This window comes from Muscardinus avellanarius (assembly GCF_963383645.1).
Source record: "Muscardinus avellanarius genome assembly, chromosome: 12".
In the NCBI taxonomy this organism is placed as follows: domain Eukaryota; kingdom Metazoa; phylum Chordata; class Mammalia; order Rodentia; family Gliridae; genus Muscardinus; species Muscardinus avellanarius.
This window is the reverse complement of record NC_137798.1, coordinates 41368643-41393602: the sequence shown is the minus strand read 5'-3', so window position 1 is coordinate 41393602 and position 24960 is coordinate 41368643. Positions and strand designations below refer to the sequence as shown.

The 24960-nt window shown below is 38.8% G+C and overlaps 1 protein-coding gene across 1 annotated transcript in view; it reads right to left on the bottom strand.

Moving 5' to 3' along the window:
- Positions 1 to 24960, bottom strand: part of BRMS1L (BRMS1 like transcriptional repressor) — a gene marked incomplete at both ends in the record, with an annotated part of 49214 nt that overhangs the window by 7868 nt on the left and 16386 nt on the right. The window contains 5 exons of the mRNA XM_080708079.1: positions 185 to 224; positions 903 to 991; positions 2488 to 2571; positions 3577 to 3673; positions 20049 to 20128. Coding sequence (XP_080564205.1) covers positions 185 to 224; positions 903 to 991; positions 2488 to 2571; positions 3577 to 3673; positions 20049 to 20128 — 390 coding nt within the window. The remainder of the gene's footprint in view (positions 1 to 184; positions 225 to 902; positions 992 to 2487; positions 2572 to 3576; positions 3674 to 20048; positions 20129 to 24960) is intronic.

Sequence of the window (24960 nt, the reverse complement as noted above, 5' to 3'; positions counted from 1 at the left end):
GGAGAAGAAGAGGAAATACATTGCATTCAGAAATTTCAAAACTTTTACATGAAATAAGCGACTGCAGAAGAATTTCTCATAATTTCAAGCACAGTATTTGTTGAAGGGATGCCACCGATGGGGGATGCTACAGTATAAAACTGACTTAACTCTAATTCACATATCTTCTCAACCCGTGACTTACGTTCTGTTTTCACTCTGTGTGGACCCAGTGTTGCCATTGCCTTAATAAAAAATAGAGGAAAAAGAAGTTGTCTAAGTTGAGACTGAAAATATAGTATCTATTTCATATAAACAAACGGATTGGCTCAATACTATACAGTAAAACATAGCCATTAGCTGCTCTAATAGATCCTTATTGTCTAAGGCCATTAAGAATATATACAAAGAATAACACCTCCTAGAGGTGTTATCAATGCCTGAAATAATTTTTAACTCTCAACTAAGAAGTTTACAAAAATGAAAAAATTTAATAAGAAAAATAAGGCTCTACTTTAAATAAGTACAGAAAAGCCTATAATTCTTGACTGCCTAATGATAGAATACAAGACATATTAATAAGGGTTCAAATGTTCACTTTGATTCATTAAAAAAATATTTATTCAGTACCTTCTATGAGCCAGGTCTACACTAAGCACTAGGTACAGAACAGTGATATTACCATTTTTGAGTAAACTAAATAAATCACTTCTGTATACTTGTATAAATTATTAATTATATTATAGAAAAATACAAACTGCTGACATTTATAATTCTTAAAATAATCCTGCAGTCTGGTTATATAAGATATTACCAAAGCAAAGCATATCTAAAATGTTATGTTTTCATATATTAATGAAAAAACACAATTTTAAAAGTAAACTCTAAAAATATACTTATGTTCCACTGTTCTTTAATCATACCTTCCTAATTGTTGTCCAGTCTTCAAGAATATCAAGATCTTGTAGCATATAAACTATATATGGACGTTGAAAAGTCAAGGTTAATTTAGCTGTAAGAATAACATACTTTGAATTATATTACCAAAGTTCTACTTTTCAGAATGAGACAATGATTTGCAGACACAATCCTTTGGCATCTTGAATTGTGACTTCATATTATTCTTCAAAAAACTTGCCAGGCGTGGTGGCGCACGCTTGTAATCCCCGCGCTTGGGAGGCTGAGAATCGCACAGGTTCGAACCCAGCCTCAGCTACTTAGTTACTTAGTGAGGCTCTCAGCAACTGAGTGAGACCCTGTTTCCAAATAAAATATAAAAATAGGTCTGGGAGTATAGCCCGGAGGTAGAAAGCCCCTGGGTTCCACCCCAAGTACCACCAAAAAAACAACAACAACAACAAAAAAAATGCTAGCTGGGTATGGTGGCACACTCTGTAATACTTGGGAGGCTGAGACAGGAGGATCCCAAGTTTGAGCCTTCCTAACATGAGACCTTGTTTCAATATAAAGAAAAAAAAGGGCTGAGGTGTAGCATGGGGGTAGAATGACTCTCAGTTCAATCTTCAGTATGCACAAAAAAAGAAAAATTTAGTGCCAAGATAAATATATTTTAGTGCTTCTGATGTCTTATGCATATTCCCTTAACCCTATGTTATCATTGTGATTGACTGTAAAATACACCATCAACCTAATCATTGTGTTTTGTTTTGTGGGGATTGACCCAGGAGATTTCTACCTCCAAGCTACAACCCCAGCACTTTGTTCTTTGTTTGTTTTCAAACAGGGTCTCACTAGGTTGCTAAGAGTCTTGCTAAAATGCCGAGGCTGCCTTCAAACCTACAATCTGGTCTCAGACTCCCAAGCACTGGGATTACAGGCATGTGCCACCACGCTCAGCTTCTTAACTCCGTTTTCAAGATGGAGAAGAAAAGGGCGCAGGTAGAAGGTATCATAGGAAATGCCAAGACTGAATGTACATATTAATTATTAAAGATATCCCAATTTCAGAAACATTTAAAATGTTTTTTAAAAGTACACCTGAAGCCTGGTGTGGTGGTACACGCTTGTAATCCCAGCATTCGGGAGGCTGAGACCAGAGGATAGCGGTTTGTGGCCAGCCTCAGCTACTAAGTGAGGCTCTCTGCAACTCAATGAGACCTGGTTTCAAAATAAAGAATAAAAAAAATATGGCAAGGGGCATAGCTCGGAGGTTGAATGCCCCTGGGTTCCATCCCAGACCCGGAAAAAAAAATACACCTGAGAATTAAATCACACTGTATACTAAACATGCTTCATATCAAAGCCTTTGTGAATTACAAAATCATATTAATTTTCAAGGTTGAGGTAGTGACTAATCTCTTCTCCTCTCATATAGCCTTCTTAATCTAAATGATATCTTCTGCCTTAAAGCAGTTTTACAAATCACTTTTTGCTTATTAAAGGACGATCTAAATAAAGCCAATATGTACTAGTAAAAAGTTATAAAGGTAGGCACAATGCAAAAATGTACATCAAGAGGGGAAAGCCATCAAACTTGGAAAAGGATATCTGAAACAACAACTGGCTTCTTTTTGTCAGGACTGAAAGGGTCCTTCCTCTTTTTTCTTGACTGAAGCTCATCATTCCACAGCTCTGGCAAGCAAATCAAAGTATTAAGTATTAGCTGACTTCTGGTCATCACAGGAGAAAAAAGAAGTACATAATTCCATGGTTACTATTTATTTACATATAAAACTGTACAAAGCTTCAATGGGAACTATGTATATATACATAAGATTATTTATAACTTCATGAGCAGCTATTTATTTATAAATTTCCCTTTGCCTTTATTACAGCAATAATCAACTTGGCACACAGTGCCTAGTAATTAATGAGTGTATGTCAGGTGCTTTGTAAAATACATACTTCATGTGCTGGGTCACCTAATCCTCAAGTTACTTCTCAGGTAGGTATTCTTATTACTTCCCTCCTACAGCCAAGGAAACAGATTTAGAAAAGCTAAATAGCTGTCTCTGACCACCCAACTAGTTGGTAAGAGAACACTGGCATTATACCTCAGGATAGTTGACTCTACTGGACTTATTCTGTACCTGAGAAATAAAATTTAGAACAGATAAAATGATATGTACTCAAGAACTGTAGGATTATGCTAGTAAACCACCCACTCAATATAGAAAACTTTTCTATAGCACCCCTTACCTAGCCAATTTCACACTGAGCTGATCTAATTACCAGTAAGTGTTTTCCTTTTTCAGAAACAAAACCTCCCTATCACATTTCTCCACTTGTAGTTGATGCCAAAGAGAAATGGGTTATATTTCTTGTCCCACATGACAGTCTTTCAGGAGAGGGAAGAACATGAACTGTAACTGTCTTCCTGTTACAGTGGCTTCCCAACACATTTCTAGTTCTGCCAGGTTCCTGTCAATACTTCTTTTCATGTGCTCCATTCTTACATCCTTCTAAAATCTAAGTTCAAGTCAGAGTAACCATCACAATCATATCGAAGTCTTTAGAAGGCTCTTTTTCCCTTCTGCTGGGACATTTTGTTTACATGTCACCAATATTAATTAGAAGACTAAGGAATCAGGATGCGACTCTGCAGTAGGTGGTACAACACCATCACGTGGTCCTTACCCGAGGTGATGTCGATGCTGTGCCGGTCCTCCTCCAGCCTCCTTATCTTCTCCTCTAGCTCACTCTGAACGGTATCATACAACAGCAGCTTTTCACTCTGGGGAAAAAAACAGAATATCAGTCTATTTCATAGGTTCCAAAGTGGGTGATGCTGCCCCAGCGGGTGCTGGAATGAAATAGAGATGCATAAAACAATGCAAAGTCATCACTACAACTTTCTGTTTACTTTCTGTTTATTCAATTAAAGAAGGTAGGTAACCAGGGAATGTGGAGTAATTTTTTTTTTTTTCCTGAAAAGAGGGCAGTAAGTCAAATCAGTTTGGGAATCTCTGGATTTCATTTATGAATACCAATAAACTTAGTCATGATATTGTGTTAGTTTAGTATATAGTGCTCTTGTTTATCTTTAAAATTATTAAAGAAATTAATAAAATAAATTTTAAGAAATGTTGAAATACCCGGCGTGGTGGCACACACTTGTAATCCTGCGCTTGGGAGGCAGAGACAGGAGGATCACGCAGGTTCAAAGCCAGCCGCGCTGGCTAAGAGACCCTGTTTCCCTGTTTAAAAAAAAAAAAAAAAAAAAAAAGGTCTGGGAGTGTAGCCCGGAGGTAGAAGGGTTTCCAGGCACCCCAGTACCACCAAAAACAAACAAACAAAAAAGAAATGTTGAAATAAATAAAACTGACTTCCGGGAAGATGGCGACAGAGAAAAGCGGGGCTTATGAGCCCCACAAACAACCAATCTCTATTACCACAAAATCAGTGCCTTTCATAGCCAGAAAACACCATCAGCAGAGAAACAAAAAATGTAATTACAAAGGACAGAGAAAAAGAGGGCTGGAAAAATGAGACACCAGAAAGAAACCAGACCACAGTGCTGCGGCCAGAGCCGTGGCGCGGAGCGGCGCGGGCGCCATCTTCCCTTACAGCACCAGACCCCAGAGAGGACGGGAACTCAGAATGGAGCTCAGAGCCACAGAGGAGATACGCCGGCCTCACGCCTGAGGATGTGGCAGCAGCACCTTACTGCTGGCAGCAGCGGCAAGTTCACTGGATGGCTCAAGACCAACGCACTCAGCAGCCCACCAGGCTCCAGAGAGGAGTGGTGGACAGCGAGCCGAGGTGAGCTGATGAGGAACAGCTGGGCGGAATTCGGCAGATTTTTCGGTGCAGGGAGCATCTAAAGCTCCCAGGGGCTGGGCTCAGCACACCCTGCAGGGACTCAGAGTGGAGCTCAAAACCAAAGAAATACGCCAGCCTCACGGCCGAGGGCATAGCAGTGGCGCCATATTGCCACCGGCAGCAGCAGTAGCGAGTTCACCAAGTCCACTACAGCTCCATCAGTGCACTCAACAACAGTGAGTCAAGTTGTGGCCCCTAGAGGAGAAATCCCAGTACTGCACTCCCAGGGACTTGACCCAGTGGGGGAGTGGAGGTGGCAGAGATATCACACCATAGGAGAACACTCAACCTGGCACCCCCCATGGTCTAAAGCAGCCTCGATCGACTCCCTGGGTCTGAGACTCTGCGATACAACCCAGTAAAGGAGTAGTGGGGACTGAGATACCACAGACTCGAGATCCAGAGCACCTTAAGTGAAGTCGTAGTGACCCAGGGAAGAACCCAAAGAAGGCACAAACTTCCAAAAACATGGGAAAGAGGAATAACAATGGAGCCGTGAATGCCCACAACCCCACAACATCAGAACCCGATAAAACAGAAATTCAGATATTTCTAGAAGATCAAATCAGGAAAATAACTGTAGAAATAAGAGAGGTGTTTCGAAAGAATTCAAAGAGAGCCAAAAAGAGATAAAGAATGCAATTAATGAAGTAAAGGCCTCAATTCAAAGCACAAACAACCGATTAGACCACATGAAGGATAGAATCTCGCTCTTAGATGATCACTCCAAAAATGAACGCATAATTTCTATTTTAGAAAAAAAATCCGACAGCAGGAATCTGACATTGAAGAAATATGGGCCCATTTTAAGAGAGCTAACCTAAGAATAATTGGAAGAGAGGAGGGAAAAGAAGGTGAAACCAAAGGGATCAATAATATCTTCATGGAAGTAATAGCAGAAAATTTTCCAAACATAGAGCAAGAGGTCGATACACAGGTCCAGGAAACTTATAGAACTCCCTTTAGACAGGATCGGAGAAGAGGATCCCACGCCACATAATTGTCAAAATGACCAATGTGGAAGCCAAGCAGAGAACCTTTTTTTTTTTTTTTTTTTTTGGTGGTACTGGGGTTCCTGGAAAACCTTCTACCTCCGGGCTACACTCCCAGACCTATTTTTACATTTTTATATTTGGAAACAGGGTCTCCTAAGCCAACGCGCGCGGCTGGCTTCGAACCTGCGCGATCCTCCTGTCTCTGCCTCCCAAGCGCGGGGATTACAAGCGTGCGCCACCACGCCCAGCCAAGCAGAGAATCTTAAAGGCAACAAAAACAAAAGGCCAAGTGACATTCAGAGACAAACCAATTAGAATCACTCCAGACTTCCCAAACCAAGTCATGAGAGCCAGAAGGGCTTGGAGTAACATATTCCAAACTCTGAAAGAAAACAACTTCAAGCCAAAAATTTCCTCCCAGCAAAACTTTCTATCAAAATAGATGGGGAAATAAGAAGCTTCCATGACAAACAGAAACTGAAGGAATTTATGTCTTCAAAACCAGCGCTAGAGAAAATACTCAAAGAGATTAACTACAAAGAATAGGTAACACCCACCAGAACCAGAGAAACAAGATTTTCCATCCAGCAGACAACTAAGATTGGTTATCTTTGGAGATTCACTATTTGTTAGTCTTTTACATATCTCTAAATTATATTGTTTGCTTTTAGTGTTGCTAATTTTTAGGATTTCTAGTTGGAATATTAATATACCTTCAGATATAGCACTTGGAAATATTTTATCCCATTCTATCAGTAACTTTTAACTCTGTTTACATTGTCTTTGGATATACAATATATTTTTATTTTTTAGGGAGTTTGTTTACCCTTTTGTTGCCTGTGCCATTGAAATCATATCCAAGAAATCACTGCCAATTTCAATGTTGTGGGGTTTTATGACCCAGATTTTCTTCTAAAAGTTTATAGTCTTAAGATTTATATTTAGGTCTTTTATCTATTTTGAGTTAATACTTGTATATGAGATTAGGTAAGGGTCCAATTTTATTCTTTTCCATGTAATTATTATTTTTCAACAATATTTAGTTAAAAGATTATTATTTCCTCCACCACATGTGCCTGGAAACCTTGTCAAAAATAACTTGACAATATATGGAAGAATTTATCTCTAGGCTTTTATTTAACTCCAATGGTTTATATATCTGCCTTTATAACAGTACTACACTATTTCAATTATTGTAACTTTATATGGTTTGAAAATGTACATCTTCTAGCTTTGTTCTTTTTCGAGATCATTTTGGGTATCTAGAGTCCATATTCCATATTAGGATAGATTTTTTTTCTGAAAAATAAATAAATAAATGTATGATAGTTTCACCAAAAAAAAAAAAAGAAAAAAAATATTCTCTGGTAAGAAAGAAAGCAAAAAGAAATATTGAAATGTTATCTTTAAGTCATCAAAAGCTTGGTATCAGACAAATGAAACTGTTATGTGAGATTATCATCGTTAATTTTGGATAAATTGCTATAATACTAGATGTCAATCACTAAGCCAAGCATGGGAAGGAGGGTTGGGGAGGGAAGGGAGTGGGGATCAGGTTGGGGCTAACTGAGTGATGTGTGCATGTATGTCTACAAAAGTATTTTTTTTATCTCATTATGATGAATACAGTGCACCAATAAAAAATTTTAAAAAAGAAGGAAAACTATGATTAAAACAGAATCTAAGCACAGATTCAACTACATGAAATTACATTCTATTTAAGAACATCTGAATGTATATATAATAAAGAGGTAAATATTTGCTTTATTAAAAAATACAGAAGCCAGGTGTAATGGCCCATGCCTCTAGTCTCAGAACTTGGGAGGCTAAGATGGAGGATCACAGATTTGAGGATAGCCTCAGCAACTGCCAAGACTTGCAGCAACCTTTGTGAGACCCTGTTTCAAAACAATTTTTTTTATACGGGTCTAGGGATGGAACCCAGGGGCATCTGACCTCCAAGCTACACCCCCTGCCCTATTTTTTATTCTTTTTTTTGAAACAGGGTCTCACTAAGTTGTGGAGGGCCTCACTAAGTAGCTGAGGCTGTCCGTGAACCTTGATCTTCTGGTCTCAGCCTCCCAAAGTGGGTGCCACCATGCCCAGCTCAAAACAAAAAATGTAAAAAGGGTTTAAGGGTGTACCTCAGAGGTAGAATGGCCCTAGGTAAACAAAAGCAAAAACAAACTTAAAAGCTATTTCTCATGACCTCTTAAATATACCAGGTCTCACCGGTTACCATAATAGAGAACCTGCCATTTAAAATATATTACTATAAAATTGGTATTTTCTCACAGGATGACCACTGGACCTTTACTGTCTCTGCATCACATTAAATAGACTATATATATCACAAAGAGAATAAAATAAAACAAAATAATTCAATTGTTGTAAAAATTATAAAATGATAGGCTAATTATAGCCTAATCTCTCCATAAAGCTGTGGACAGATTCACTTGCTAAAACAGACAAGCCTATTTACTGGCAGATCAGACTAGAAGGTCTAGTTCACTGCTTCTATGCAGTCTTTATTATAAATGTCATAAAATGTACATAAATATAATGTACAAGCAGGGTGTGGCAGCTGCATACCTGCAATCCCAATACTTAGGAGGCTGAGACAGGAGGACTGCAGGTTCAAGGACAGCCTCAGCAACATAGTGAGGCCCTTGTTTCAAAATATAAAGGGCTGGGGTTATAGCTTAAAGGTAGAATGTCTCTAGATTCAACTCCCATTACCCCCCAAAATATAAGTAAATAAATTAATAAATATTACACAGATCTATAACATAAAAAGCTTAAAACAAATTCCCCACTATAAGCTAGATATGACTGTCTTATGGACGACATATGTACACTTAGACATAAGCATCCTCCTACCTCTCTATTGGGTCTGAAATAATTTAGAGTCTGTATGCCCTCAGTGGTAGGGAAAAGATGGTTTTTGTCAATTTGAGGCAAGCCAAGAGCTAGAAACAAAACAAAGTTGTAAACAACTAAAACCAGACAGCTATGAAAAACTATCTTGTTGCACGCTGCTCTCTCTACTTACTTTTGCTTATTTTCCTGACTGGTGAAGTCTTACAAAATATTCCAGCCTCTTCCACATTGTGCTACAAGAATCAGAAAGTACTATTTTTCAGAGAAAAAGGGACGGTAGGCCCAGTCTATGATCAAGACCCTATTACAACTGTAAATAGATCCAGTTTCCCCAACCAAAAATTACTCAATGCAGAGATGGAGCAATAAAGCTTTTGCTTTTAAGAATATGTGCATGGTGGCATAGCCTTTAATTCTAGTTCCTGGGAGGCTGAAATAGGAGGATCACAGGTTCAAGGCCAGCCTTAGCAACTTAGTGAGACCCTATTTCAAAATAAAAAATAAAAAAGACTGGGATATATCTCAGAGGGAGAATGCCTCTGGGTTCAACTAGTACCAAAAATAAAAAAAGGTAAGTTTAACCAGTATATTTTCTTCCCTTCCTGTTGATAAGTTTGCTGGAGACCAAGCAGAAACTCTCTAAATACATTAGTCATTCTTTATAATTAAAAAAAAAAAAAACAGCTGCAATGAGAATGAAATGTCTGAAAATCTGGAGACATTTCTAAAGACAGTAAACATACACATAGGCATTCCTTGAATCTACTCATTCTTATTTCTCTTCCCTTCTTTTAGAGAATCTCTTCCCTTTTTTCCTACCTTGCAAGACCTTCCAAAGGCTCCCTAAAGAGGAAAGAATGTCAGACAAGAGCAGCTAGAGGATATCTGGAAAATAAAGGGACAACTAAGCACCCCTGCTTTGGTGCTACAGAGGTTTCTGTGCTTAACATGTGATTTAGTTATTTAGAAAGATTATTTACTGGCCAGGGATGTCGCTTAGAAGCTGAGCACTTACATAGCATGCATAAGGCTCTGAGTTTAATCTCCTGCCCACAGACTCCATTCTCTCCACACTTAAACTGACTAAATCTGTACCAGCCTTTTCTCAAGCTGACACCTATGTTTCTCATCAGGACAGCTTCAAGAACCCCAGGAAAGCCGCCATATTCTACTTCTGTACTGATCTCATACTACCCTGTATTCAGAATCAGCATTTCTGGTTAGTTGCCCTGTCTTATAGACCTCACTGTTCTTAACCTCCTTCCTTCAGGACTGGAGCCCTGGGAGATTTTGAAAGACTACTATTATCACAGAATGATACATACTAAAAAAAAAAAAATTTGGTTTTTTTTTTTTGTTGAAGGAGAAGTTTATTAAAAGATAGAAATACATAGGATAGGTACAGCTCCATACCAGACTGGCATGGAGGGGTGACTTGAATGAATACACCCTTGTTTTGTTTTTAAATATACTGCACACTGAGGTTGTGCATGGTGGTTCATACCTGTCATCCCATCATTTGAGAGGCTAAGACAGGAGAATTGCAGGTTTGAGGCTAGTCTCAGCAATTTATACCCTGTTCCAAAATAAAAAGTAAAATAGGACTGAAGATGTACCTTAGAGGCAGAACACCCATGGGTTCAATCCCTAGTACAATCAATCAATCAATCATTAAAGTAGAATAGAATTTTAAAATTTAGAAACAGACCATGGTTATTAAAAATGATAAAGATGAGTTTTCAAGTGATCTAGAAATCTAATGGCAATAGAAAATGAGCTTATATCCTGAGAAATAACTTTGAATTTTTTCCCTTATGTTATATATATTCTACATGGACTAAAGAGTCACATTTATATAATGAAATTTAAAAGAAAGTATTAGCCAGGCATGGTGGCGCATGCTTGTAATCCCAGCATTCAGGAGGCTGAGACCGGAGAATCGCAGTTCGCTGACAGCCTCAGCTACTTAGTGAGGCCCTCTGCAACATAGTGAGACCCTGTTTCAAAAATAAAGAATAATAAGCCGGGTGTGGTAGCACACGCTTGTAATCCCCACGCTTGGGAGGCGGAGACAGGAGGATCACGCAAGTTCAAAGCCAGCTTTGCTGGCTTAAGAGACCCTGTTTTCAAATAAAAATATATATTAAAAAAATAGTCTAGCCCAGAGGTAGAAGGGTTCCATCCCCAGTACCACCAAAAAAAAAAAAAAAAAAAAGAACAAACAAACAAACAAAAATAAAGAATAAAAAATAGGACAGGGAATATAGCTTGGAGGTCGAACGCCCCTGAGTTCCATCACCAGACCCGAAAAATAAATAAATAAATAAATAAATAAATAAATAAATAAATAAATAATAAAAATAATAAATAAATAAAGCTCTACTGATTATTTTTTAAAAGAAGAAAACATTAAGCAACATAAAAAGTTTCCCAGAACTGAAAATACAATTTCCTGATTAAAAGGTTCCTCTGAATAGCCAGCACAAAGAATTCAGGAAGACCCACCCTAAGATACATCATTTTGCTATTCCTCAACACCAAGGATAAAGAGAAAATCCTAAAAGTGTTCAGGAAGAAAACAGGTCAGGAGCAGGAATCAAAATAAAAGACATCTCAAAAGCAAGCTGAAGCCAGAAGACCATGAAACAATTCCTTCAAAATTCTAAGGACATATGATTACCATCTAGAATTCCAAACTCTTAAGCATGAGAGTAAAGATGGTTTGAGACAATGAAACTGGGGTAGTTCTCAATAATTGTGATCCTCTTGATTTGAGAAGCTAGACTAATTACTCTCTGCCTAAATGTTGGTAGAGGTTAGTGATTCACTCTAAATAAGCAGAATATGACTTTGTAATTACTAAAGAAAACATAGGACTAAGTCTCCCAAAATACAGGCACTGGTACAGAATTCCTCAAAAAAAAAAAAAAAACCCCAAAGTTCAGGAAATAAAATTGAGAATCAACAAGTGGGATGGCATCAAATTAAAAAGCTTCTGCAAGCCTGGCGTAGTGGCGCACGCTTGTAATCCCAGCATTCGGGAGGCTGAGACCGGAGGATTGCGGTTTGCAGACAGCCTCAGCTACTTAGTGAGATTCTTTGCAACTCAGTGAAACCCTGTTTCAAAATAAAGAATAAAAAATAGGGCTAGGGTGTAGCTCGGAGGTCGAATGCCTCTGGGTTCCATCCCCAGACACGCAAAAAAAAAAAAAAAAAAAAAGTACAAGAAGCATCCAGGCGTGGTGGCGCACGCTTGTAATCCCCGCACTTGAGAGAGAGGCTGAGACAGGAGGTTCGCGCAGGTTCGAAGCCAGCCTTAGCTACTTAGTGAGGCTCTCAGAAACTTAGTGAGACCCTGTTTCCAAATAAAATATAAAATAGGTATAGGAGTAAAGCCCGGAGGTAGAAAGCCTCTGGGTTCCACCCCTAGTACCACACACACACACAAAAAAGGAAACCTTAAGCATAGAATGACTCAGTGAACAAGACAGAAAGTAAAACTGATATAACAATATTAGAAGAATGGGATGAGGGAACTCATGGAATTCTCAGCCTCTGTAATAGGAAAGCAACAGATTCTATCTAAAACCAATAATACTTAGAAATGTAAAAGTAATTTCCAAGACAGGTATGGTGGCCCATGCTTGTAATCCCAGAATTTGGAAGGTTGAGACAGGAGGATCACAGGTTCAAAGCCAGCCTCAGCAACTTAGCAAGGTCCCTCAATAGCTTAGTGAGACCCTGTTTCAAAATATAAAATTGGGTTGGGGATATAGTTCAGAGGTAGAATGCCCCTGGATTCAACCTCCAGTACCAGAAACTGTCATTTCCAGAAGCATAGCTAAAAGAGATAATTACCAAAGGGGCAGAGTGTAGAACTAAGACAGAAGATTGCTTTTTTCTTATTACATGCCTGTGCCTTCATAAAAATGTATACCCCTTACTTACTATAAACAAGTTCATAAAGAGTATTTAGAACTATAGCATGCTCATGAAATACTGCTTGAAAAGAAATTAGGATGCAAATTACTATGTATAGAATCATATCAGCTATGACGCCGGTGCACGCTTGTAATCCCCGCGCTTGGGAGGTGGAGACAGGAGGATCGCGCAGGTTCGTAGTTAGCGTTGCTGGCTTAAGAGACCCTGTTTCCAAATAAATAAATAAATAAATAAATAAATAAATAAATAAATAAATAAATAAATAAATAAATAAATAAATGTCTGGGAGTGTAGCCCGGAGGTAGAAGGGCTTCGAGGAACCCCAGTACCACCAAAAAAAAAAAAAAAAAAAAAAAAGAATCATACCAGCTATGTTATAGAAATAAAAACATATGGATACCCACTGACTAACAGTAATAACCTCTGGTTGGTAGATTGTGGTTGATTTTAGTTCTTTCTTTAAACTTATTTCTCAATAGATACTTATTAATGTTATATAAAATCAGAAAAAAATTAAATGAGTAGATGACCAAAGTATCAGAGCCCTGAATATGCTGACAAAACTTCTTAAGAACTGGGATCCTAACTTTGAGCTCTGAAGGCCTTTGACTAAGACCTTGCTCCCACCACTGTTAGATCTTACACAATCATCCTGAGACCTCCGTGAGGCTCATCAGAGGTGACCTAAACAAAAAGCACCTCAATCTGTCTTTGTGTCTGACAAGTTATAAATTCTACACACATGATTTCCTCCCTTAAACTGATTCAAAATATCCCCCCCCCATGGTTTCTGTGGTCTTCTGCTACACTTTTGTATACATGTCCCTGTGAACATGTCCTCACCACTGGATATAGAGTGTATATACATGTGTCTTCTCTATCAATTACCAACCAAATTTGTATTCCAATAACTAGCAAGTGTCTTCATTCTTCCCACCTCCTCTGCCCCTCAGTTATTTCTGTATGAGTCATATGCAGATATACTAAGGACTGAGCACTAAGCAGGGGAAAGGCCCTGAGTAATGAAGTTCAGATTTAATGGGAGTCTGCATGAAGGACCAGAAAGATCAAAGGACTTCAATCCTGACTTTGCTGCTCATTAATTCTTGACTTAACCCCAATCACACAATTAAGATCATTCCTATTCCAAAATATTGTAAGAATTAAAATGAGAATATGAATATAAAATACAAAGCATGGTAAGATCCACCCCATCTTTATTTTCTCTTTCTAGAATGCCCTTGAACTACTAGTATCTTCTAAGTAATCATATAATCAAACACATTACTTAAAACAAAGTAATTATATGTTAAATGTAGAAAACACCAATCTATAACTAAAAGAAACTTAAGTAAATATTTAGCATCTTCATGAAAAAGGGAGAATTGTTTTCTTTTTTTTCATTTTTTGGTACTGGGGACTGAACCCAGAGGCATTCTACCTGACCCACACCCCCAACTTCCTTCCTTCCTTCATTCATTTGGGTGGTAATGGGGACTGAACCCAGGGGCATTCTGCCTCTGAGCTATACCTCCAGCCCCACTTTTAATTTTTTTTTTTTTTAAACAGGGTCTCACTAGGTTGTGGAGACTTTCACTAAGTTGCTGAGGTGTGAACCTACAATTCTTCTATCTCAGCCTCCCAAGTACTGATATTATAGGCATGCGCCATCATGCCCAGTTTATTTTATTTTTTACTTACTTATTTTCGGGGTGTGTGGTTCTGGGGATTGAACCCAGAGGCATTCTAACTCTGTGCTACATCCCTAGCCCTATCTATCTATCAATCTATATATCTACCTTCCATCTATCTATCTATCCATCTCTTATTTTGGTGGTACTGGGGATTGAACCCAGGGACATTGTGCTTCTGTGCTATACCCCCAGCCCTACTGATAAATTTTTAAATTTGAAACAGGGTCTCAATAAGTTATGGAGAGCTTCAGTAAGTTGCTCTAGCTGGCTTCAAACCTGCAATCCTCCTGTCTCAGCCTCCCAAGTCCTGGATTCTCAGGTATATGCCACCATGCCCAGCTTATTTTATTTTTTATTTATTCATTTTTGAGGTGGTAATTCTGAGGATTGAACCCAGGGGAATTCTACCTCTAAGCTATACCCCCAATCCTATTTCTTTTTTTTTTTTTTTTTTTTTTTTTTTTTTTGGTGGTTGTACTGGGGGTGGAACCCAGGGGCTTTCTACCTCTGGGCTATATTCCCAGACCTATTTTATACTTTATTTGGAAACAGTGTCTTTCTAAATTGTTGAGAGCCTCACTAAGTAGATGAGGCTGACTTCAAACCTGTGCAATTCTCCTGTCTCAGCCTCCCAAAAATGAGGATTACAAGCTTGTGCCACCATGTCCGGCTCTAATTTTTTTATTTTGAAAGTGTCTCACTAAGTTGCTTAGGACCTCAGTAAATTGTTATATCTGGCCACAAATCTATAATCCTTCTATCTCAGCCTCCCAAGCACTAGGATTACAGGTATACACCACAATGCCCTGCTTACTTTTTTTTTTTTTTTTTTTTTTTGCGGGTTTGGGGATGGAACCCAGGGGCATTCAATCTCCAAGATACAACCCCTGCCCTATTTTTTATTCTTTATTTTGAAACCGGGTCTCACTGAATTGCAGAGGGCCTCACTAAGTAGCTGAGGCTGTCCACGAACTGCTATCCTCCAGTCTCAGCCTCCTGAATGCTGGGATTACAAGCATGTGCCACCACGCCCGGCTCCCTGCTTACTTTTTATTTTTTTATTTTATTTATTATATTTATTTATTTATTTATTTATTTATTTATTTATTTATTTAGTAGTACTGGGGTTCCTAGAAGCCCTTCTACCTCTGGGCTACACTCCCAGACCTATTTTTTATATTTTTTTTTATTTGGAAACAGGGTCTCTTAAGCCAGTGCGGCTGGCTCCGAACCAGCGTGATCCTCCTGTCTCCGCCTCCCAAGTGCGGGGATTACAAGCATGCGCCACCACTCCCAGCTGCTTACTTTTTATTTTGAAATAGAGTCTTGATAAGTTGCTGCGGGTCTCACTATGTTGCTGAAACCTCAAACCTGCAATTCCCCTGGAGGACTTGTAAAACTATAATTATGAAAGAGAAAGATTATTAATATATTTGCCTAAGTAAAAAACATTACTGGTCCGGGGATGTAGCTCAGTGGTAGAGCGCTTCCCTAGAATGTACAAAGCTCTGGGTTTGAGTCTAAGCACTAAAGAAAAAAAAATGACTTACTGACTTTGACTTTTGTTCTTAGCAGTAGACTAGATAACTAGATACTCTGATAAAACAAAACTGCCATTGTTCACAAATAACATTATCTCTGAAAATTTAAAAAAATTTAATTAAAATATTAGAATTTAAAAAGGAGGTTGAGAGTGATTCCTGCCTATAATCCCAGTACTTGGGAGGCTGAGACAGAAGGATGGCAGGTTTCAGGCCAGCAACAGCAACTTATCAAGACCCTAAATAACAGCAAGACCCTGTTTCAAAATTTAAAAAATATTTTTTTAAAAAGCCAGGTGTCAGCCAGGCATGGAGGTGCACACTTGCAATTCTAGTACTTGGGAGGGTGAGACAGAAGGATCAGGTTGGAAGCCAGCCTCAGCAATTTAGGGAGGCTGTTAACAACTTACTGATACCTTGTTTCCAAATAATAAACTAAAAAGGGCTGAGGATGATGTAGCTCTGAGGTAAACTGCCCCTGAGTTCAATCCCTAGTACCACACATACACAAAAAAATTTAAAATTAAAAAAATTTTAAAAGCCAGGTGTGGTGGCACATGCTTATAATCTTAGTATTGGGGAGGCTGAGCACCCAGCATCAGCAACTCAGTGAGACCCTCTGTAACTTAGTGAGACCTTGTTTTAAAATAAAAAATAAGCTGGGCGTGGTGGCACACGCTTGTGAGACAGGAGGATCGCACAGGTTCGAAGCCAGCCTCAGCTACTTAGGTGAGGCTCTCAGCAACTTAGACCCTGTTTCCAAATAAAATATAAAATGGGTCTGGGAGTATAGCCCGGAGGTAGAAAGCCTCTGGGTTCCACCCCCAGTACCGCCAAAAATAAATAAAAATAAAAATAAATAAATAAAAAATAAATAAAATAGAGCTAAGGTATACCTTGGAGGTAGAATACCCCTGGTTTTAATCTCCAGTACACACACACACACATAAATAAATAAATAAATAAATAAATAAATAAATAAATAAATAAATAAATAAAACAAAAAACTGGTAATATAGCTCAGAGGAAAAATGTCCCTGGGTTCTATCCCCATTTTTAAAAAAGTTATAGCCAGGCATGTGGTTGTGCACGCTTGTAATCCCAGCATTTGGGAGGCTGAGACAGGAGGATCACAGTTCGTGGACAACCTCAGCTACTTAGTGAGGCCCTTTGCAACTCAGTGAGACCCTGTTTCAAAATAAAGAATAAAAAATAGGGCTGGGGGTGTAGCTCAGAGGCAGAATGCCCCTGGGTTCCATCCCTAGTTGCAAAAAAAAAAATTATGAAGAGAAGTAGGAAGGTTGTTAGATGTGGTATCAATTCACAAAATTAATTTTTCTATATAAAACATTAAAAGTAATTTTTAAAAAGTTGTAACTTAAGAAAATTTCACAGTATCAGTTATAAAAAGAAAAAGTACCAATTTATAAGTTATCAATACTAGACTGAAAGCTGTAGTAAAGGATATTGTGAACTTCATGTAGAAATTACCAAAAAGACCAATGGAACAGATTTTAAAAGTTAGAAACAAGACAGCACATATGTGAATATTTGATAAACAAGATATGGAATGGCTGATTTATTGGAAAATGATTAATTAAATAATAAGCTATTCCCAGTTTTCTAAGGAATCTGCACACTGATCTCCACAGCAACTGAACTAGTTTGTACTCCCACCAACAGTGTAAAAGAGTTCCTATTTCCCCACATCCTCACCAACATTTCTTGCTATTTGACTTCTTTATGCTTGATGAATGGATTGCAAAATTATGGGAAATACACGCAATGGAATTCTACTCAGCAATAAAGAAGAACAAAATCATGTCATTTGCACGAAGATGGAAAGACCTGGAGAACATTATGTTAAGTGAGATCAGCCAAGCACATATGTTTTCTCTGATATGCCCAAACCAGGGAGTATTGGGGATACCAGAGGGACTCCAGATAATGGAGGGGAAACCTCAGCAAAGCTAGAAAGGAAGGGGAGGGGAGGAAGAAGGCTGAGGCTGATTAATGGAGGAGCTACATCGAATATGTGCATAAGTGTGAATGTAGCATGGTCAACCTGGACACTCATTGTTGGAAGGGGGGAAGAGAAAAAAGGGGGGACACCAAGTACTGTTTGAATGCATACCATTGTCAATATGATCCATATTATGATGTGAAACTATAGTGTACAAAAAAAGATAGTAAAAGAAATAATAAGCTATTGGCCTTAAATATCCATATTTAAGTGTCATATCCATGCCAGGCTAGAAACATACTTTATACCATACAGAAAAATTAATGAAAGGTAGTTTAGCAATCCAGCTGGGCATGATGGCGCATGCTTGTAATTCCAGTACTTAGGAGGCTGAGACAGGAGAATCACAGGTTCAAGGACAGCCTTGGCAAAGTAGTAAGACTTTCAACAACCTAGCAAGCATCTGTTTCAAAACAAAGAATAAAAAAAGACTAGGGTTGTAACTCAGAGGTAGAATGCCCCTGGGTTCAATCTCTAGTACTACACACATATACACACACAGACACACACATACAAACAGACACACACACACACACACACGAAGTTCAGTAATCTGTTAAAAGCAAATTTTCAACTTTTAAAGAAAAAATATAACTTTTTACCTCAATATGTGGAAGATGCTATAATCATATATCATAAAAGAAAGAAAACTTCAACTATCTTAAAATGTAAGTTGGGTGTGGTGGCATACACTTGTAATCCTAGTACTTGGGAGGCTGAAACAGGAGGATTACAGATCCAAAGCCAGCCTCAGCTACTTAGTGAGGCCCTCTATAACTTAGTTTGACCCTGTTTCAAAATAAAGAATTAAAAATAGGGCTGAGCCGGGCGTGGTGGTGCACACTTGTAATCCCTGCACTTGGGAGGCGGAGACAGGAGGATCACACAGGTTCAAAGCCAGACTTTCAGGCTTAAGAGACCCTGTTTCAAAATAAAATATAAAATAGGTCTGGGAGTATATGTAGCCCTGAGGTAGAAGGGTTCCACCCCCAGTACCACCAAAAAAAAAAAAAAAAAAAAAAATGTAGCTAGGAGGTAGAATGCCCCTAGGTTCAATCCCCAGTACTGCAAGAAAGAAAAAAAAAGTAAAATATTAGTGCTTCAAATCATTAAGAGTGAAAAGTGCCCACCACCTGGATAAAAATATATGCAACACATATAACCAACAAGGCCTTTGTACCCAGAAGTCTTCTATGGTCTTGAGGAAAAGACTAAGAACCCCAAACAAAAGCAAAAGACAAGTGAGCACTTGTTAGGAAAAAAAAAAAAAAAACAAAAACAAGGGCCAGTAAATGCCAAAAAGATAGTTATCTTAGTGGGGTGCAATGGTGAACACTTGTAATCCCAGTACATGGGAGGCTCCGCCAGGAGGATTGTAGGTCTGAGACCAGACTCATAACTTCCAGCCTCAGCACCTTAGTAAGATTTTGTTTCAAAATAAAAATTTTTTAAATGCTGGGTGTAGCTCCTAGGTAGAATGCCCCTGGGTTCAATCCGCAGTACAAAAAAAAAAAAAAAAGATATTCATCTCAGTTGTAATAAAAAAAAAAAAAATCAAGCTCCATCACTTTTATACCCATCTACTCGCAGCACATGGTGTATGTATGTATGTGTGTATATATATATATATATATGTGTGTATATATATATATATATATATATATATATATATATATATATATTGGGGGGGTGGTACTGGGGTTCCTGGAAGCCCTTCTACCTCCGGGCTACACTCCCAGACCTAATTTTTACATTTTTATTTGGAAACAGGGTCTCCTAAGCCAGCGCACGGCTGGCTTCGAACCTGCGCGATCCTCCTGTCTCTGCCTCCCAAGCGCGGGGATTCCAAGCGTGCGCCACCACGCCCGGCTGCACATGGTATATTAAAGAAAGGTAAGAGTCACCTTATTAGCTGGTGTGCTTACTTCTAGTACATTTATGATCTTGTCTAGGTTTTGTAAAAAGTCACCTGCAAAATTAGCACTATGTTTTAAACACTATTTGAAATAAACATAACAGAGAAAATACTCCTATTTTTTCACATAGAGAATGCTGCCCTAAAATGTGGAAATGGATTTATGCTCAGAAATAAATTCTATAGACCAACTTTCTTAGTGCCATTGGGTAGACATTTCAGTCTAAACTTTTTAAATTACTAAACTCAGAGAAGGCTTAAAGAGATGATTTAGCTTGAGAGTTAAAGTAACGGTACCTCACAATGCTGGCGAGAAGCTTGAAGTTCACATTCATATTTGTTCTTTACAGATTCTAAGCAGAGCTCTCTATAGATTCCTGCAACCAAACACAATTACTCTGATTACATCAACAATAAAGTTTAATTATCATATCCCTATAGGAAATCTGATCTCAACATATTTATAAGATAAATCCATAAGAATTGACCAGTGATTCCATCTTTATCTTTAAAAAAAAGCAAAAAAAGCTCACGTAAAATATATATCAAAGAAGACTAAAATGAAGAGTTTAAGAACTAGAAAGAAACTAATGGCTAATTTTTGTTCTTATAGTATTCTTCTCAAGAATCCTCCTTTAACAAAGAATCACTGAACTGAAAAAAATAAAATTATTTCCCTGAGAAAAATATTCCCTCAGATTTCTCATAATAGAAAAGGAGACTGATGAAACTTCATCAGTCATATATGCCCAAAGCAACAATGGGATTCTATTCCCCATCAAGACCACTATTTTTTTTTTTTTTTTTTTTTTGGTGGTACTGGGGTTCCTGGAAGCCCTTCTACCTCCGGGCTACACTCCCAGACCCACTTTATATTTTTATTTGGAAACAGGGTCTCTTAAGCCAGAGAGGCTGGCTTCCAACCTGCACAATCCTCCTGTCTCCACCTCCCAAGTGCGGGGATTACAAGCGTGTGCCACGCCCGGCTCAAGACCACTATTTTTAAACTAAGATTTGTTTTCTGAGCCCAAAGCTTCGCAGAAGATTAAAGTGATACAATCTACATCAGTTTAATATATATCTATAATATTCAGGTTACTCCTAATAGGGTTTTTATCTAGATGGCAGAGGCCAAGAGAGGTTAAATGGGAGGTAACAAGACAACAGTATGAAACAGGCAGCATGGCCATTCACATATGCCCCCAGAAAGACGGCAAGCAAGACCTCTAGGTGTGTCTACTAAACTACGCCATCGTTGGCCCTAGCATGTAATTTTTTCTCCTTGCATTTAGTAAAGGCAGGGGATAGATATCTGAAACCATGTTATTAGCAACATATTCACACACATCACTCTGCAAAAAGTAAGGGAGGCCACAGAGCAGAAAAGAGAACGATTCACTCAAGGAGTATGTCCTGATCATCCATTTAGTCTAAAAAAAAAAATTAGGGACTTTTTTTAAGGGTAAGCTAAGTCAACATGCAAAGATAGCAGGTTAGTTATCATGTATCATCCACATAGTTGATATTAAGCACTGAAAAATAAAACTTGCTTTAAGGTGGGTTTAAGACAAAAAGAGTTTATCAGTAGTGCATCAGATATTATTTAGCAAGTACAGGAGGATCCAGTAGTATTTTGAAAAGAAAGCACTCAGCATCTCCACTGATCAATTTAGTTCTACCATAAAAAATCCTAAGGAGCTGGGCGTGGTGGTACACGCTTGTAATCCCAGTACTTGGGAGGCTGAGACAGGAGGATCATGATTCACTAACAGCCTCAGCTACTTAGGGAAGCCCTCTGCAACTTAGACCCTGTTTCGAAATAAAGAATAAATAAATAGGGCTGGGGGTGTAGCTCAGTTCCATCTCCAGTATTGCAAAAAAAAAAAATCATAAGGGTTTTCTTCCTGTGTGTGTGTGTATGTGTGTGTGTGTGTGTGCGCGCGCGCATGCGTGCGTTTGTGTGTGTATAACTGGGGATTGAACCCAGGAACATTTGAGCTATACCCCCAACCCTTTTTATGTTTTTGGTTTGAAACAGGGTCTTGCTAGGTAGCTGAGTGTCCAAGTTGCTGATGCTGAATTAAAGCCTGCAATCCTTTAACTGTGCCTCTGAAGTACTGGGATTGCAGGTGTGTGATACCATACTGGGCTAGTTGCCTTGGGGGGGGGGGCACTAAGGACTGAATTCAGGGGCATTCCATCTCCAAATTACATCCCAGCCCTATTTTTATTTATTTTGAAACAGGGTCTCACTAAGTTGCTGAGTTTGGTCATAAACCTGAAATCCTCTTGTCTCAGCTTCCCAAGTACTGGGATTACAAGTGTTTGCTGCCATGCCTGGCTTCTTTTTTTATTATTTTTTATTGTCTTCTGTGGTACTGGGAATCGAATCCAGGACATCACACATGCTAGGCAAGCGTTCTACCACTGAGTCATATTTCCAGCACTGGTTTGTTGATGTTTTGAGACCAGGTCTCATTATGTTCCCCAGGCTGGCCCTAAACTTCTGGGTACAAGTGATCCTCCTGCTGCAGCCTCCTGAGTAGCTGGGACTACTGGAACATACAAACTGTACTCTGTGTCCAAAGCAACCTTTCTTGAGATATGCCCCTGTATCATGAATATTAGGACCCAATACTGAAGCTGGATCCCAGCTATAAACAGACTGAAGTTTAAGCATACAGATATAGTACATCTTCATCTATAGTCACATATAAGTAAATAAATTTATCAAAATAAGTCAGTAAATTTTATGGTTGAGGTTTAATTCTCTGTTTTATTAATATCCTAATCAACCATTTAAAAAATGTTTAGAGGCTGGGCGTGGTGGCGCACGCTTGTAATCCCCGCGCTTGGGAGGCAGAGACAGGAGGATCGCGCAGGTTCGAAGCCAGCCACGCGCGCTGGCTTAGGAGACCCTGTTTCCAAATAAAAATGTAAAAATAGGTCTGGGAGTGTAGCCCGGAGGTAGAAGGGCTTCCAGGAACCCCAGTACCACCAAAAAAAAAAAAAAAATGTTTAGATGTTTCCAACAAGAACTGTTTCCCACAATTCATACCACAGCAATTAATAAACTGCACACACATACTTAACAAAGACTATAATTTGAAAGTATCTTATAATAGGAACATTCTGGACTAGAACCCTCCCCCTTCCTATCTTATCAACCCAAGGGTCAGATATACACATCTGCAATGATTAGTACTTTTATAATTTCACTTCCTAAGTGGTTTTAAGTAGTCTTTCCTATGGACTTTAACACAAAGTATACTCAATGTATATTAGTTTACTACTTTTGTCATACACTGGCAACCTCTTTACAATAATCCAGAAAGACTAGATGTTGTAAATTAAGACTCATTGGTCCTTTGTATACACACTATGTACACAGCACAGGAAAACAAAAAGCACAGACATAAGGGACAACAATGGTCAATTTGCTTCACCAAAAACACATTAGTATGAAGCCTTTTGCATTCTCTCCCTACTTTCTAGAGCCAGCACAAACACAATAATGTACACAACTTAGCAAAGTGGTTTGATTACTCCATTTCCAAAAACAACAGTTCATTATGAATTTTTAAAAAATCTACAAAATGTATCTACTATTTCTACTTTTTGTTTTTGTTTTTGTTTTTTTTTTAAGTGGTACTGGGGGGTGGAACCCAGGGGCTTTTCTACCTCTGGGCTATCCTCCCAGACCTATTTTATATTTTATTTGGAAACAGGGTCTCACTAAGTTGCTGAGAGCCTAAGTAGCTGAGGCTGGCTTCGAACCTGTGCAATCCTCCTGTCTCAGTCTCCCAAGCGCTGGGATTGCAAGTGTGCACCACCATGACCAGTGGTCTACTTCTACTTTTAACATCTAGAAAGACTAGATGTTGTCGGGCGTGGTGATGCACGCTTGTAATCCCCGCGTATGGGAGGCAGAGACAGGAGGATTGTGCAGGTTGGAAGAAGCCAGTCGTGCTGGCTTAAGAGACTCTATATCCAATTTAAAAAGCATAAAAATAGGTCTGGGAGTGGAGCCCAGAGGTAGATGGGTTTCCAGGAACCCCAGTACCACCAAAAAAAAAAAAAAAAAAGAGTAGATGTTACAAATAAGAATTTCCAAGTTCGTCTACTATATACTACACACATGTCAACAATGGTTGTGTCTTCTTTATTTTTTGCAGTGCTGAAGATGGAACCCAGAGCATTCTTCCTCCGAGCTACACCCCCTTCCCTATTTTTTATTCTTTATTTTGATACCGGGTCTCACTGAGTAGCAGAGGCCCTCACTAAGTAGCTGAGGCTGCCCGCAAACCGTCTTCCTCCTGTCTCAGCCTCCCAAATGCTGGGATTACAAGCGTGCGCCACCACACATGGCTGATCTTTTTATTTTTGAAACAGGGTCTCACCGAATTGTGAAGGGCCTTGCTAAGTAACCAAGGCTGTCCATGAACCCTGATCCTCCAGTCTCAGCCTCCGCCTCCCGAATGCTAGAATTACAAGTGTGCACCACCATGCCCTGCTGAAAGAGTTTTCTAAGTGGGAGCAGTCTGACCTAGAATCCTTCATTTCTTCCAGTTCCTTCTCTCCTATATCAAATTTGGTATAGACACATGTATCATTTAGATGTGATGTTATAATTTTGCTTTGAAAGTCCTTTTCAGAAGACAATTTGGGAATTCTAACACAAAGTGTACAAAATGTGTTCGTTTACTGACTCTACTTCTGTCATACATTGGCAACTTCTTTAATATCTACTGAGTAGATATTATAGAATTAGGACTCATTTGTCTAATATATACACATTGGACAAAGTTAAATGAAATGCATATAACACACAGGGCAATGGGAAGATGAGTCCTTGTTGGAAACATCTAGGCTTTCTAGATGTTTTTTGTTTTGGTTTTGGTGGTACTGGGGTTCCTGGAAGCCCTTCTACCTCCGGGCTACAATCCCAGACCTATTTTATATTTTTATTTGGAAACAGGGTCTCTTAAGCCAGCGCAGCTGGCTTCGAACCTGTGCGATCCTCCTGTCTCCGCCTCCCAAGCACGGGGATTACAAGTGTGCGCCACCACGCCTGGCAACATCTATTCTTTCTAGATGTTAAAAGTATAAGTAGACCACTGGGCATGGTGGTGCATGGCACGTGGTAACAGTAGAGGGCTAAATACCCTCTAAGTATTTTTTTGTTACTTCATAGGAATGGTTGCATTTT